The sequence below is a fragment of the Myodes glareolus genome, chromosome 16, assembly GCF_982192425.1.
Source record: "Myodes glareolus chromosome 16, mMyoGla1.1, whole genome shotgun sequence".
Classification (NCBI taxonomy): domain Eukaryota; kingdom Metazoa; phylum Chordata; class Mammalia; order Rodentia; family Cricetidae; genus Myodes; species Myodes glareolus.
The window spans coordinates 3,637,704-3,652,044 of NC_142041.1; the positions used below are offsets into that span (position 1 = coordinate 3,637,704).

Consider the following 14,341-nt stretch of genomic DNA (forward strand, 5'->3'; position numbering starts at 1 on the left):
AGTTTACCTACGGATGGACATTTGAGCTGCTTCCAGGTAGGAGAATATTTAAAAATGAAGATCTCAGTTGGAAAACATTCATTTAACATGAGAGTTTCATTTGCTTAATGATAGATTAATTGTATGTGAATACAGCATTCATTGCAATATTTAGGAACCAAAGATGTCCTTTCTTCCCCCTGCCAGTCCTGAACCTAAGGCCTCACATACGCTAGACAAGTACTTTACCACTGAGTTAGAGCCCCAGTTCAGGGGGAAAAAGATGATAAATGTTTTCTTCTTTTCTTTCCAGATACTGAGGAGAGCAGACAAAAATGGTAAGACCAAAATTCTACAATTTCTATTTATTAATTCATTATGTTTTAGACTATTTTGTAAAGAAGAACAAAGATGTGGAAAGTTCTTGAAATTGACCTATAAAATATAATTCATCAATTGCTATCATTTTCACCAAGTTATGCCTCCAGATACTCATGAGAAGAGGCAGGTGAATTCAAATTTGACAGCAAGATGGAATTTATGCTTTTGAAGTAAGGAGTCCTGTCATATATGGGCTGTGATTTTTTTTTCCTCTGTAATGCTTGGGGGAAAAAATAGAGCAATAATAGCTTCAATTGACTGAGTGTACTGAGCTGTGCATTTTGTCTGTTGTGTCTTAAGAGTTCTAAGCTAGAAGGTGCCTTGAACATAAATCTGTTTGGTCCCAGCATCTAGGCACACTAATCTCACAGTGGCCTAAGGCGTTCCAAGGGCACTGTGGGACGGCTGCCTGGAAACAGTAGGGCTTACTCCTGTACCTGAGGCATGGGAAACTCACATCCACAGAGACAGAAAAGGAAAAGATGGCAAGCGGAGTATAAAAGTCTGCCCTGAAAATCTAGAGGCGGCTCTGCTAAGTCCAACTATGAGCTCATAGGTAGATTTTACTCCTTGATTTCACTAGAAGTCTCCTTCCACAGAAGCAGAGCTTGTTAAGTTTGTCCTAGGAAAGTGCTTCACTGGAGTTACATTACTGGTAAGAGTGGCTTGATGGTTTTAGGGTACAAAAGCTTCCTTCGCTTTCTGGGAATCTCATTTCTTATCTCCAAGAAAAGACATGACCATTACTAAGAGATCTAGATATCTCTTGAGTATCCAGACCCAGAAGAGCTTTTCTGACACTGTACACCTTAGTCCCCAGCACCTATTGGTCCATCCAGGGACCTCTGGGAAAGCACCCCGAGTCTGAGACCATAAATCCCTTTCTTCAGGCAATGTTGCAGAGACCATTATATTGCCAGTTCAGGGCATCTTTATTCACTTGTGTGGTCTCATTACTCTTGAACATGGAAGTAAAGAGGCTTTCATATCTGACCTTTAATTCTCTGCTTAGTACCTAGCCCCAGGGGTGCCAGGGTCGCGTAGTATACTCGTCTATGCAGCTGCTGTGTTTTCCAGCACCGGCCTGCCTGGCCCCTCTCACTTGAAGCCCCTTCTTCAAAAAAGGATTTGCCTTTGTTTTCTTGGATTTCCAGATTCTGGTAAGGCCTGATAATTTTACCTTTGTATCCATCTTTCCACTACCTATCAAAACTATCATACTCCACAATCATGGTAAAACCCAGTTACCACAACCCATATTCATGACATAAACCATCCAACAAATCAGTTCCCATGAATGAATTTAGAGGCTGATAGTGACCCCATATTTTATGGTACACAGAGAAGTCACCTTTTCCCCCATCCCTTATTCCCACCAGCCCCTCTCCCTAACGTGATTCCTTTCTGTTCCCTCCTCCTTTCTCATGTATGTTTTACCACGTGATCAAACCTCCTTTTTCCTGCTCTTGCCTCTCTCAGTCTTTGTCTACATTTATCCTGCAGTCCTCTGAAGTATACAGTTTCCTGAGTGTTTCTCTTTTCTCTCACCTCCGTGGCACAGGCCTGAATAATCATGGTTATTACGGCTTTCCACTCTTGGGATCTTGAGAATGTCCACATCTTGCATATCGTTTTGCACAAAAGGCCTCCTATCTAAGTCTTCTCTATGCTGCAGGGACCCACCCTCTCTCTGAGTTCCTAAGTCTTCCCTACACTGCAGGACCCCACCCTCTCCCTGAGTTCCTAGCTTTTCACTATGCTACAGGGCCTCACCCTCTCTCTGAGTTCCTAACTTTTCACTATGCTGCAGGGACCCCACCCTTTCTCTGAGTTCTTCACTCTTCTGCATATATAGATCATTGTAGTGGAGGGCTAAAGTTGATCTAGATTCCAGTTTGCTTAGCCAAACTTGCTTCTCTAGGTCAAAACTCTGTCTTCTGTATCAACACTATGCCTAGCATGCACCTTTACACTAGTTGGTATTTGTTTAATAGGTTACTGGTGAAGATACTCTGCCAGGATACACTGCTTTGATCCGTTCACTCCTCTCTGCCTTCTCTCTACCTTGTTCTTCACGCTGACTCTTGGTATAAAATTGGGGCATGCTTGAAGTCTAACAGTTCTGGGCCTAAATCACAGTTATCCTGCCTTGTGACCCCATGTATGCTAGGCATCATTGTCAACAGCACATGAGAAAACGTAAAACCTCTGGGGTGGTGCCTCATACCCAGTAGCAACTCAGTTTCCAAGCTGTGTGCTCTTTTATTTCGCAATGCTTGGGCAGTATGAAGCCACTGGTGACATTGCAGTAGTGTCTCCTGTAGCAGGACTTGGTGGGGCGGAAACAAGGCTCTTTACCAGACATGCTGATTTGAAAAAGGAAAGTAAAGGGGTGGGGTGATCTGGTGTAAATAAGAAGATAAAAAAAAATAGCCATCTTTTTGTATCATACGATCTCTGTGTCATAAGATCTCTCGTTGGAAATCAGCAGCTATTCTGTGTATTTACTCTCTTGGTAACAGACTCTCATGTGATGGAGACCCTTGTGGACAGCTTAATTGGTGCTGAGATAATGAAAGGAATGAGAAGCAATAAGCAGAATGAGTCAGCTGCCAGAGGACAGAATTAGCATTTGGACGCCTTCTGACATAAAAGAGAAGCTGCTGGGTAGATGGGAGAAAGGACTTGATTAGGGATTAGCGGCAATGGTGGTGTCTCGGAGAGAGAGTTTTTGGTCTGGTTGTTGTTTTTAAATCACAGGCTAGGACCCTAAGCAGAGGGATAGACTTGAAAGTAGTGTTGCTTAGGGAAGACACCAGGGCTTTGATCTCCAAAGCCCAAAATTAAGCTCGGAAATGCGGAACTCTGGAGGAGCTTCCTCGCCCACGGCTGGAGTGAAAATGGAAAAAATAGTACACGGACATTTTTCAATCTTGTAAAAAATATTTTACATGTAATTTTTACTTAAGGATATTTAATCGACAAAATAGTTGATCGTGTGTATTCATGGTATATAACATGATGTTGGGCTGTATGCATTCATTGTGCAATAGTTATTGCAAATTGATTAACACATTCGTCACACAGCAGGTCCCCAGAACTTGCTGGTTTTATGACGGGAAGTGTGTATCCTTCTAAGAACGTCGCCCCATTTCTCCTACACCCAGCAGCTGGCAACTGCCACTCTACTCTCTGTTTTTATGGGTTTGACATTTTTCAGATTCTACATATAACTAAGATCATACGGTGTTTACTGCTCTGTATCTGGGCCAAGAGATTTTCTTTAGCTTAGTAAAAGGCAAAGCGAAAAGGCGCGTAGTGGTGAGGGGTGACATCCAGTTCCTCTTTTGTGGACAGGCACTTGCTCAGATCCACGAATGTGCCAGTCAGCTAATAGGGTAGATGAATAGCGTTTGTGACCCCATGTGATGTTTGCCTCTGACTGAACAGCTCTGTCATTCTCTGTCTTTTAGTTATTCCAGTCTGTGAGGGCAGAGATGTCTGAGGTCCGAGAGTCTGAGCAAAATGCCTGCCGTGACATAGGTGCTCAATAAACTTATAAATAGTTGTGAGAAGAGTGTCATCAACAATTTGATCTTGAAGCTTAAAGAAATGGAACCAGATGGATTTATTTAATCAAGATTCACCCTGCTTGTAGCCATTTTTACCAGTCATTAATAGTGACTAAAATGTATGGTTGACTATTATGGCCTAGGACCAGCCCTGTGTTTTTCATATGCATTGTCTTGAATCAGTCTGGGAGTCCACACATAGGCTGTTTAAAGCCATAGGAAAGCTAGAATTTGGAAAAAAAGAGATTCAGTGCCTTGCCTTCTGCTCTAGCCTCAAAATATTGAACAAGCCATTCACGGTCTCTGTGTTTCCTCGTCTGTGAAATGGGTTGATAACATCATTCTCTCACCAAGATGCCTTGAGAATTAAACTAGATTATACTTTTGAAGCATTTTACTTTTATTATTACGTATTATGTATACACTGTAATGGATTGCATTATATTTCATAGTGAATTTCGTATTCACACACACACAACCTCGCCTCCCTCATTCGCCCTTTCCCTACCTCTTCCCAGTTTCCCCCTCTTCTTCTTTTGCGCCTTTTTCTTTACCTTTGGTGACATAATGAGTTTCATTAGTATTGCTCACAAGAGCATTCATAAAGAAAATGCTTTTCCTCCATCAATTATTAACTGCCTACACATTCTCAAGGAAACATGAAGCCCCACCCTTCCCAGTTCCACAGCAAGATATTGGCAGGTCCAATCTTGTGCGGACCTGTGGGTATCGCCACTCAGCTGTGAGGTCAGGAGTAGAGTAGACATGCAACTCTCAAAAGTCAGAGTTCAATGTTGCCCCCCCCATCTTCTAATTCTTCTCATTCTTTGTTCTTTCCTCTTCCTCACTAATGTTCCGAGCCTTGGGGAGGAGCAAAGTGGAGGAGGAGCGTAATATAGATGTCTCACTTAGGAGTGGGCCTCAGAAGTCATTTATTCTCCATACTTTGACCTCTTCAGAGTCACTGCTGACAAAAAACAAAGATGCTTCCTTGACCAAAGTTGATGTCAGAACTCTTCTATGTGTCCGACATTGCTATTTTAGAAGGCAATTTGATAGACATACCACGTCCAGTAAGCAAACCAGCAGCAGTAGCTCCCCTACTGTGGTCTGTGACTCCTTGTCCCAGCCATGGGCTACCTATATATCTGTAGTGCCATGTGTGAAACCCCTCATGTAAAGCTGGCATCAAATCCAATCAGAAAGTGATAGGTGACCTCCATGATAGACTTGCCACTGTTTGACCAGTCAGCTCATTTTGCCTGCCTCGGTACTGTTGCAAGCAAGGTCCATAGCTTAGTAAGGATGCTGCTATTATTGATGACAATTCTCCCCCAGCAGTGCAGCATTAATTTCAGTCTAGGTAATAATAGCTCATATTTGTAGCCCTTGTTTCATTTTTTAATGGACCAAATGAACCTAGAAGGGGTGGGTAACTGTCTTTGAGTTGCATCTTATGCTAATAGCAGAACTAGCATAGTAAATCAAGACTTTTCTTACTCTAAATTGACTTCTCCTGGTCTCTATACATATGTGTTTGTATATATTGTAGTGTGCCAATACATGACTCTTAGTTGTAGTTGTAAAACCACTCTACAAAGGTCTGGTGTTCTGTTTTTGCAATACATGATTGTTACATTTATTTACTGTGTTAAATGTGTTATTGGAAAGCTGAAAAAGGTATAAATGTATGGCTAGCAAATCTCCAGAAAACAGCATCAGCTAAGAAAATCCTGGGCAACAATTCACATACTATTTGTATATTTTGATGACTACATTGAGTTGTAGTCAGTAAATATGGAATTAATTGTACGAGAATTGATAAAAAAAATACAGCCTTTCAAGTTTACCCTCCAAAGCTTGGTTCATTTGATTCTCTCATAAAAATAAGCTAGGTGTTCTGTAGGTAGGGCATCTTTACAGAGAGGCGAGGTGTTCACATATCGCCCCCAGAACCTTTGAGAGGTCTATGTCTTCAGAAAGGTGTGAGCTTCCCAGACAGTTATCCTTCAACCCTAAGGAGCCTGCGAACCCTTCCTACTTGTAATCAAGGATGTGGCCCCAATTAAATGGAAAGATTGAGTTGTGTGCCCAGAAATTGATATTATTGGTACAAGGTTGATATCTATTTCATAATTTCTCACTTGTTTCTTAAAATGGATATGAAACAGAGTAAGACAATTTGAAGAAGGACTCTCAAGGACCATGATTTTTCTTAGGTTTGATGGAAAGTCAGCTAGACACCTGCCACCCTGGAAGTCAAAGCCACATCTATTAGCAATGAGTCATTTAGTCTGTGCCTGAAGAAGGACCCTTTTAGGAGCGGCTCACCACCCAGAGAGGATAAGAAGAACTCTAGTGCAGATTCTGACTCTAATGACTTATTTTTAACAAAACAAGGGAAAATACATTTTCTATTTGGTTAGTACTTTTTTCTGATATGTAAAGCAGTTTCACACTCACAAATGTGTTACTTTTCTTGCAGAAGTAGAAAATCATGGAAGTTCTGATTTTTACATAGCAGGGCTTAATGGTTATCACTGAAGGAAATTTAGATTTAAACTTCTGACACAATAATTGGCCACTAAATGCTCAGAAGTCACGCCTGGCTATGACATCAGACCCTGGAGTACACCGGGCATAGCATTTACCCCCAAACCTGAACCCAACTTATATGCACATGAAATTCACATTTAGCTATTGGATCTGTTCATTCTAGAGTTCAGAGGAAGGCGGCATGGAGTTAAGCTCATGACCTGCAGTCAAATGAACTGAATTCTGATCTTTGTTCCACTGTCTTATGTGACCTGGATAGCTTGCTTAGCTTCTTTATCCATAAAATGAAGCGAAGGTTGTGACTGTGCTACATGCCCGTGAAAGACTGAGGTAACGCATGGAAGCTTGTCAGGATGGTGGCTGACCCTCGGGAAGTCCTTAGTAAATATTGTCAAATTTTAGTCTTCATCCTAAACCCTATTCTTAGTCTTGAGCCTGTCCCTCTCAACACCTTACCCACCTCTCCATCTGATGGGGGCCGTTACCAGCACAGCACCCAGAGGTCTGTCCAAGATGACCTTATAACAACCCTAATTTAAGTTCTGCATGCTTGGCACTGGTGCTTCACACATAAAAAAGCAGTCTTTCAGATTTTGCGTTACTGGTGCCGCTCCATGTTGAAAACAAAAGAAATTGAATTGACCTTTATTTGTAGCTTTTGAAATAATAAAGGGATATGGTATGTGTCATATGTCTAAGACTTTTCATTAAAAATTTATGCCATGCAAATTTTATTTTATTTTGCTTTTTGCTTTTTGAGACAAGGTTTCTCTGTGTAACAGCCCTGGCAGTCCTGGAACTTGCTCTGTAGACCAGGATGCCCTCGAACTAGCTAAGATCTTCCTGCCTCTGCCTCCTAAGTGCTGGGATTAAAGGCTTGCATCACCACCAGGTTGCCATGCAATTTCTTAAATGATATAAAAATGTCCTGTGATAAATATACTTCTTTAAATATGATGATAACATTGCACAATATGGTTCTACACAGCCTAAAAGCAGGTCTTTTAAAAACAGTTATTGAGCTGATGAGAACTATGTGTAGCTAGGGTCGGAGTGGAGGTTTTTTTATATAAAAGTTTATTAATTTATAAAAGTTTCCATTTCCGCCCCTCCTCTCAACACCCTCCCACTCCCCCCACTCCCTCTCCTTCTCCCTCTCCATCCCTAAGAGCAGTCAGGGTTTCCTGCCCGGTGGGAAGTTCAAGTTCCTCCCCCCTCCCTCCACGTCCAGGAAGGTGAGCATCCAAACAGACTGGATCCCAAAAATCCAGTATATGCAGAGGAAACCAGTCCCAGTGTCATTGTCAATGGCTTTTCAGAAAGACCCCATGCCAGCCACATTCAGAGAATCCGGCCACATTCAGAGAATCTGGTTGGATCACGTGCTTGTTCAGTCCCAGTCCAATTGGCCTTGGCAAACTCTCATTAGATCAGTCCCCTTGTATCAGTGAGTGAACGCACTCCTCACAGTCCTGCCTTTCTTGTTCATGTTCTCCCTCCTTCTGCTCCTCATTTAGACCTTGGGGGCTCAGTCCAGTGCTCCAATGTGGGTCTCTGTCTCAATCTCCATCCATCAACTGGTGAAGGTTCCCTCTGGTCTTGCCTTCTTTGCTCACGTTCTCTTTCCTTCTGCTTCTCGTTTGGACCAAGGGAGTTAAGTCCAGTGTTCCAATGTGGGTCTCTGTCTCTCTCTCCATCCATCGCCAGATGAAGGTTCTATGGTGATATACAAAATATTCATCAGTATGGTTATGGGCCAAGGCCGGTTCAGGCACCCTCTCCTCTGTCCAGAGAACAATCTGGGGATCTCTCCTTGGACCTGGGATCCCCTTTATAATCAAGTCTCTTGTAAACCCTAAAATGACTCCCTTAGTTGAGATATATACTTCCCTGATCCCATATCCATCCTTCCTCCCTCCCCCCATCCCAAACCCCTGAGCTTTCCCCATTCCTCCCCTACTCCCTTCTCTCTAACCCTCTCCCCTTCCAACAACCCCCCCCCCCATGCACCCGAAGTTGCCTGACACTCTTGTCTACTTCCAATCTCCAGGAGGATAACTACATGATTTTCTTCAGGTTCACTTCTTATTTAGCTTCTCTAGGATCACGAATAATAGGCTCAAAGACCTTTAATTATGGCTAGAATCCACATATGAGTGAATACATACCATATTCCTCTTTTTGGGTCTGGGTTACCTCACTCAATAAAGCAGTTTCTATTTCCATCCATTTGCATGCAAAATTCAAGATGTCATTATTTTTTACCGCTGGGTAAAACTCTAATGTTTATATGTTCCACACCTTTTTTAACCATTCTTCTATTGAGGGGCACCTAGGTTGTTTCCAGGTTCTGGCTATTACAAATAGTGCTGCTATGAACATAGTTGAACAAATGCTTTTGTGGTATGATAGAGCATCTCTTGGGTATATTCCCAAGAGTGGAATTGCTGGGTCTTGAGGGAGGTTGACTCCCAGTTTCCTGAGAAACAGCCACACTGATTTCCACAGTGGCTGCACAAGTTTGCATTCCCACCAACAATGGATGAGAGTTCCCCTCTCTCCACATCCTCTCCAGCATAGGCTATCATTGATGTTTTTGACTTTAGCTAATGTGACCGGTATAAAATGATATCTCATAGTTGTTTTGATTTGCATTTCCCTGATCGCTAAGGAGGTTGAGCATGACCTTAAGTGTCTTTTAGCCATTCGAAGTTCTTCTGTTGAGAATTCTCTGTTCAGATCAGCACCCCATTTTTTATTTGGGTTAATTAGAGTTTTACTGTCTAGTTTCTTGAGTTCTTTGTATATTTTGGAGATCAGGCCTTTGTCTGATGAGGGGTTGGTGAAGATCTTCTCCCAGTCAGAAGGTAGCCCTTTTGTCTTACTGACGGTGTCCTTTGCTTTACAGAAGCTTCTCAGTTTCAGCAGGTCCCATTTATTCATTGATTCTCTTATTGTCTGTGCTACTGGGGTTCTACCTAGGAAGTGGTCTCCTGTGCCTATGTCTTGTAGACTACTTCCCACTTTCTCTTCTATCTGGTTCAAAGTGGTCAGATTAATGTTGAGGTCTTTAATCCATTTGGACTTGAGTTTTGTGCATGGTGATAGATATGGATCTACTTTCATTCTTTCACAGGTTGACCTCCAGTTATGCCAGCACCATTTGTTAAAGATGCTTTCCTTCTTCCATTGCACACCTTTACCTCCCTTGTCGAAGATCAAGTGTTCATAGGTTTGTGGGTTAATATCTGCGTCTTTTATTTGATTCCATAGGTTGACTTCTCTGTTCTTATGCCAGTACCAAGCTGTTTTCAACACTGTAGCTGTGTAATAAAGTTTGAAGTCAGGGATGGTTATACCTCCAGAAGTTCTTTTATTATATAAGATTGTTTTGGCTATCCTGGGTTTTTTGTTTTTCCTTATAAAATTGATTATTATTCTCTCAAGGTCTGAGAAGAAGTTTGATGGGATTTTGATGGGGATTGCATTGAATCTATAGATTGCTTTTGGTAGATTTGCCATTTTTACTATGTTGATCCTCCCAATCCAAGAGCATGGGCGATCTTTCCATTTTCTAGTATCCTCCTGAATTTCTTTCTTCAAAGACTTAAAGTTCTTGTCAAATAGGTCTTTCACTTCCTTGGTCAGAGTTATCCCAAGATATTTTATGCTATTTGTGGCTATCGTGAAAGGTGAAATTTCTCTGATTTCCCTCCCTGCTTCTTTATCCTTTGTGTATAGGAGGGCCACTGATTTTTTGGAGTTGATCTTGTATCCTGCCACATTACTAAAGGTGTTTATCAGCTGTAGGAGTTCTTTGGTAGAGTTTTTGTGGTTGCTCATGTACACTATCATATCGTCTGCAAATAACGCGAGTTTAACTTCTTCCTTTTCAATTCGAATCCCCTTGATCCCCTTATGTTGTCGTATTGTTATTGCTAGAACTTCAAGCACTATATTGAAGAGGTATGGGGAGAGTGGACAGTCTTGTCGTGTTCCTGATTTCAATGGAATGGCTTTGAGTTTCTCTCCATTCAGTTTGATGTTAGCTGTCGGTTTGCTGTAAATAGCTTTTATTATATTTAGGTATGATCCTTGTATCCCCAATCTCTTCAACACCTTTATCATAAAGGGATGTTGAATTTTGTCAAATGCTTTTTCAGCATCTAATGAAATGATTGTATGGTTTTTTTTCTTTCAGTTTATTTATATGATGGATTACATTGATAGATTTGCATATGTTGAACCAGCCCTGCATCTCTGGGATGAAGCCTACTTGATCATGATGGATAATTTTTATAATGTGTTTTTGGATTTGGTTTGCCAAGATTTTGTTGAGAATTTTTGCGTCAATGTTCATGAGTGAGATTGGCCTGTAATTCTCTTTCTTGGTTGTGTCTATGTGTGGTTTTGGTATCAGGGTAACTGTAGCTTCATAAAAAGAGTTTGGCAATGACTCTTCTGTTTCTATATTGTGAAATACCTTAAGGATATAGGTATCAGCTCTTCTTGGAAGTTCTTGTAGAATGCTGCATTGAAACCATCTGGCCCTGGGCTTTTTTTGGTCGGGAGGTTTTTGATAACAACTTCTAATTCTTTGCGACTAACAGGTCTATTTAGATTGTTCACCTGGTCTTGATTTAACTTTGGTAAATGGTATTTATCTAAAAACCAATCCATTTCTTGTACATTTTCCAACTTTGTGGCATATACGCTTTCATAGTAAGATCTAATGATTCTCTGAATTTCCTCTGTGTCTGTTGTTATGTCCCCCTTTTCATTTCTGATCTTATTAATTTGAGTGTTCTCTCTCTGCCGTTTGATTAATTTGGCTAGGGGTTTGTCAATCTTGTTGATTTTCTCCAAGAACCAACTTTTTGTTTTGTTGATTCTTTGGATTGTTTTCTGTGCTTCTATTTTGTTGATTTCAGCCCTCAGTTTGATTATTTCCAGTCTTCTACTCCTCCTGGGTGAGTCTGCTTTTTTTCCCCAGAGCTTTCAGGTGTGCTGTTAAGTCTCCAATGTGTGTTTTCTCCATTTTCTTTAATTGGGCACTTAGTGCTATGAACTTTCCTCTTAGCACTGCTTTCATTGTGTTCCATAGGTTTGAGTATGTTGTGTCTTTATTTTCATTAAATTCAAGGAAGATTTTAATTTCTTTCTTTATTTCTTCCTTGACCCAGGGATGATTCAGTAGTTGACTGTTTAACTTCCACGCGTTTGTAGGCTTTCTGGTGTTCGAATTGTTATTGAATTCTAACTTTATTCCATGGTGATCCGACAAGACACAGGTGGTTACTAATATTTTTTTGTATCTATGGAAGTTTGCTTTGTTACTGAGTATGTGGTCAATTTTTGAGAAGGTTCCATGAGCTGCTGAGAAGAAGGTATATTCTTTCCTTTTTGGGTGGAATGGTCTATAGATATCTGTTAAGTCCATTTGATTCATTACCTCTAGTAATTCTCTTATTTCTCTGTTGAGTTTCTGTCTGATTGACCTGTCCATTGGTGAGAGAGGTGTGTTGAAGTGTCCTACTATTAGTGTGTGTGGTTTGATGACTACCTTGAGTTCTAAGAGTTTTTCTTTTACATAAGTGGGTGCTTTTATATTAGGGGCATAGAAATTCAGGATTGAGAGTTCCTCATGATGAATTGTTCCTGTTATGAGTATGAAATGTCCATCTCCATCTCTTCTGATTGATTTCAGTTTGAAGTCAAATTTGTTAGATATTAGAATGGCCACACCCACTTGTTTCTTAGGTCCATTTGCTTGGAAAACCTTTTCCCAACCCTTTACTCTGAGTAGATGTCTATCTTTGTGGTTGAGGTGTGTTTCTTGTAAACAACAGAATGTTGGATCCTGTTTTCATATCCAATCTCTTAGTCTGTGCCTTTTTATAGGTGAGTTGAGTCCATTAATATTAAGTGATATTAATGACCAGTGGTTGTTGATTCCGGTTATTATTTGTGCGTGTGTGTGTGTGTGTGTGTGTGTGTAGTAGAGTTTGTGTGTTTCTCTTCTTTCAGTTGTGGTTGTGAAGGGTCGCTACATGTCTGGGTTATTGTAGGCAGTGTTGGCAATGTTGGATTCCTTGGGTTGCGATTTTCCTTCTATTACTTTTTGTAAGGCTGGATTTGTGGCTATGAATTGTTTAAATTTATTTTTATCCTGGAATATTTTGTTTTCTCCGTTGAAGGTGAACGATAGCTTGGCTGGGTGTAGTAGTCTGGGTTTGCATCCATGGTCTCTTAGTTTCTGCAGTACCTCTATCCAGGACCTTCTGGCTTTCATGGTTTCCATAGAGAAGTCCGGTGTAAGCCTGATAGGTTTACCTTTATAAGTTACTTGACCTTTTTCCTTCGCAGCTCTTAATATTCTTTCTTTAATCTGTGTGTTTTGTGTTTTGATTATTATATGGCGAGGGGATTTTTTTTTTGATCCAGTCTATTCGGTGTTCTGTATGCTTCTTGAACCTTCATAGGAATATCGTTCTTTAGGTTGGGAAAGTTTTCTTCTATAATTTTGTTGAATATATTTTCTGGGCCTTTGATCTGCAATTCTTCTCCTTCTTCAATCCCTATTATTCTTAGATTTGGTTTTTTTATTGTGTCCCAGATTTCTTGAATGTTTTGTGAAGAGAATTTGTTGGATTTGCCATTTTCTTTGATCAGAGCGTTTATTTTCTCTATGGTATCTTCAGAATCTTAGATTCATTCTTCGATCTCTTGTATTCTATTGGTTATGCTTGCTTCTGTAGTCTCCGTTCATTTACCTAGGTTTTCCATATCCAGCCGGCTCTCGGTTTGTCTTTTCTTCATTGCCTCCATTTCAGTTTTCAATTCTTGAACTGTTTCCTTTACCTGTTTGATTGTTTTTTCTTGGTTCCCCAGGGTATCATTCACGGATTTACTTATTTATTCAAACTTTTTGTTATACTTCTCATCCATTTCTTTACTCATTTCTTCAATCTTTTTGTTGTACTTCTCATCCAATTCTTTAAGGGAGTTATTCATATCTTGTTTAAGGGACTCTATTGCTTTCATAATGGCACTTTTTTCACTTCTTCTGGATTAAGGTGTTCAAGTCCTTCTATTGTAGGGTCGTTGGGATCTGGTGTTTTCATGTTGTTTTTCAGATTGTTGGAGGAGGTCTGGCCTTGGCGTCTGCCCATCTCTTCCTTCAAATGCTCTCTATTGGATCTTCTGGTACCGGGTCAGGTTCCCTTGTTGGGCAGGGACTTCACTGACAGAAGGGCCTACCTTTCCTCAGGCAGGCTATTGAAACACAGGCACTCCCTCCTTCCAGGTTGCGCCTACAGCCCAGGCCCAGTGTGCAAGGCAGCTGAGCTGGGGAAATTTTATGGCCCCCCTCCAATGGCTGTCTGCTAGAAGTCGGTGCCCCTTGCTGGTCAGGAATGTCGCTGAGCTGACACAGGGCCCACCTGTCCTCAGGCAGGCTTTTAAAACACAGGAACTGCCTCCTGCAGGGATACGCCTACAGCCCAGGCCCAGCGCACAAGGCAGCTGAGCTGGGGAAATTTTATGGCCCCAGGGGGAAGGGAGAAATATAGGAAGGTGTACCTGGATGGAAGTTGGGATGGCAGGCGGGAGAGCTTAGCAGGGTGGATCCACCACTGCAGGGTGACTTGGGAGTCTAGGGAGTCGGGGAAAGTCTGAACTCTTCCTCACTGGGCTCCTTCCGTGGGCCAGAAGCAAACTCACCCTTCTGATGGCTGTCTGCTAAAAGTCGGTGCCCCTTGCTGGTCAGGAATGTCCTGGAGTGGAGGTTTTAAATGCTAGTCTTAGGTCTCCATCTCTTCTTCCTGTTTACAGGCATTCATTCATTTATTCAT

At 41.3% G+C, this 14,341-nt stretch overlaps 1 protein-coding gene across 1 annotated transcript in view; it reads left to right on the plus strand.

Annotated features, from left to right (window-relative positions):
- Necab1 (N-terminal EF-hand calcium binding protein 1) overlaps positions 1 to 14,341 on the plus strand; it is a 151,602-nt gene that overhangs the window by 7,452 nt on the left and 129,809 nt on the right. The window contains exon 2 of the mRNA XM_085676983.2: positions 293 to 317. Coding sequence (XP_085533109.2) covers positions 293 to 317 — 25 coding nt within the window. The remainder of the gene's footprint in view (positions 1 to 292; positions 318 to 14,341) is intronic.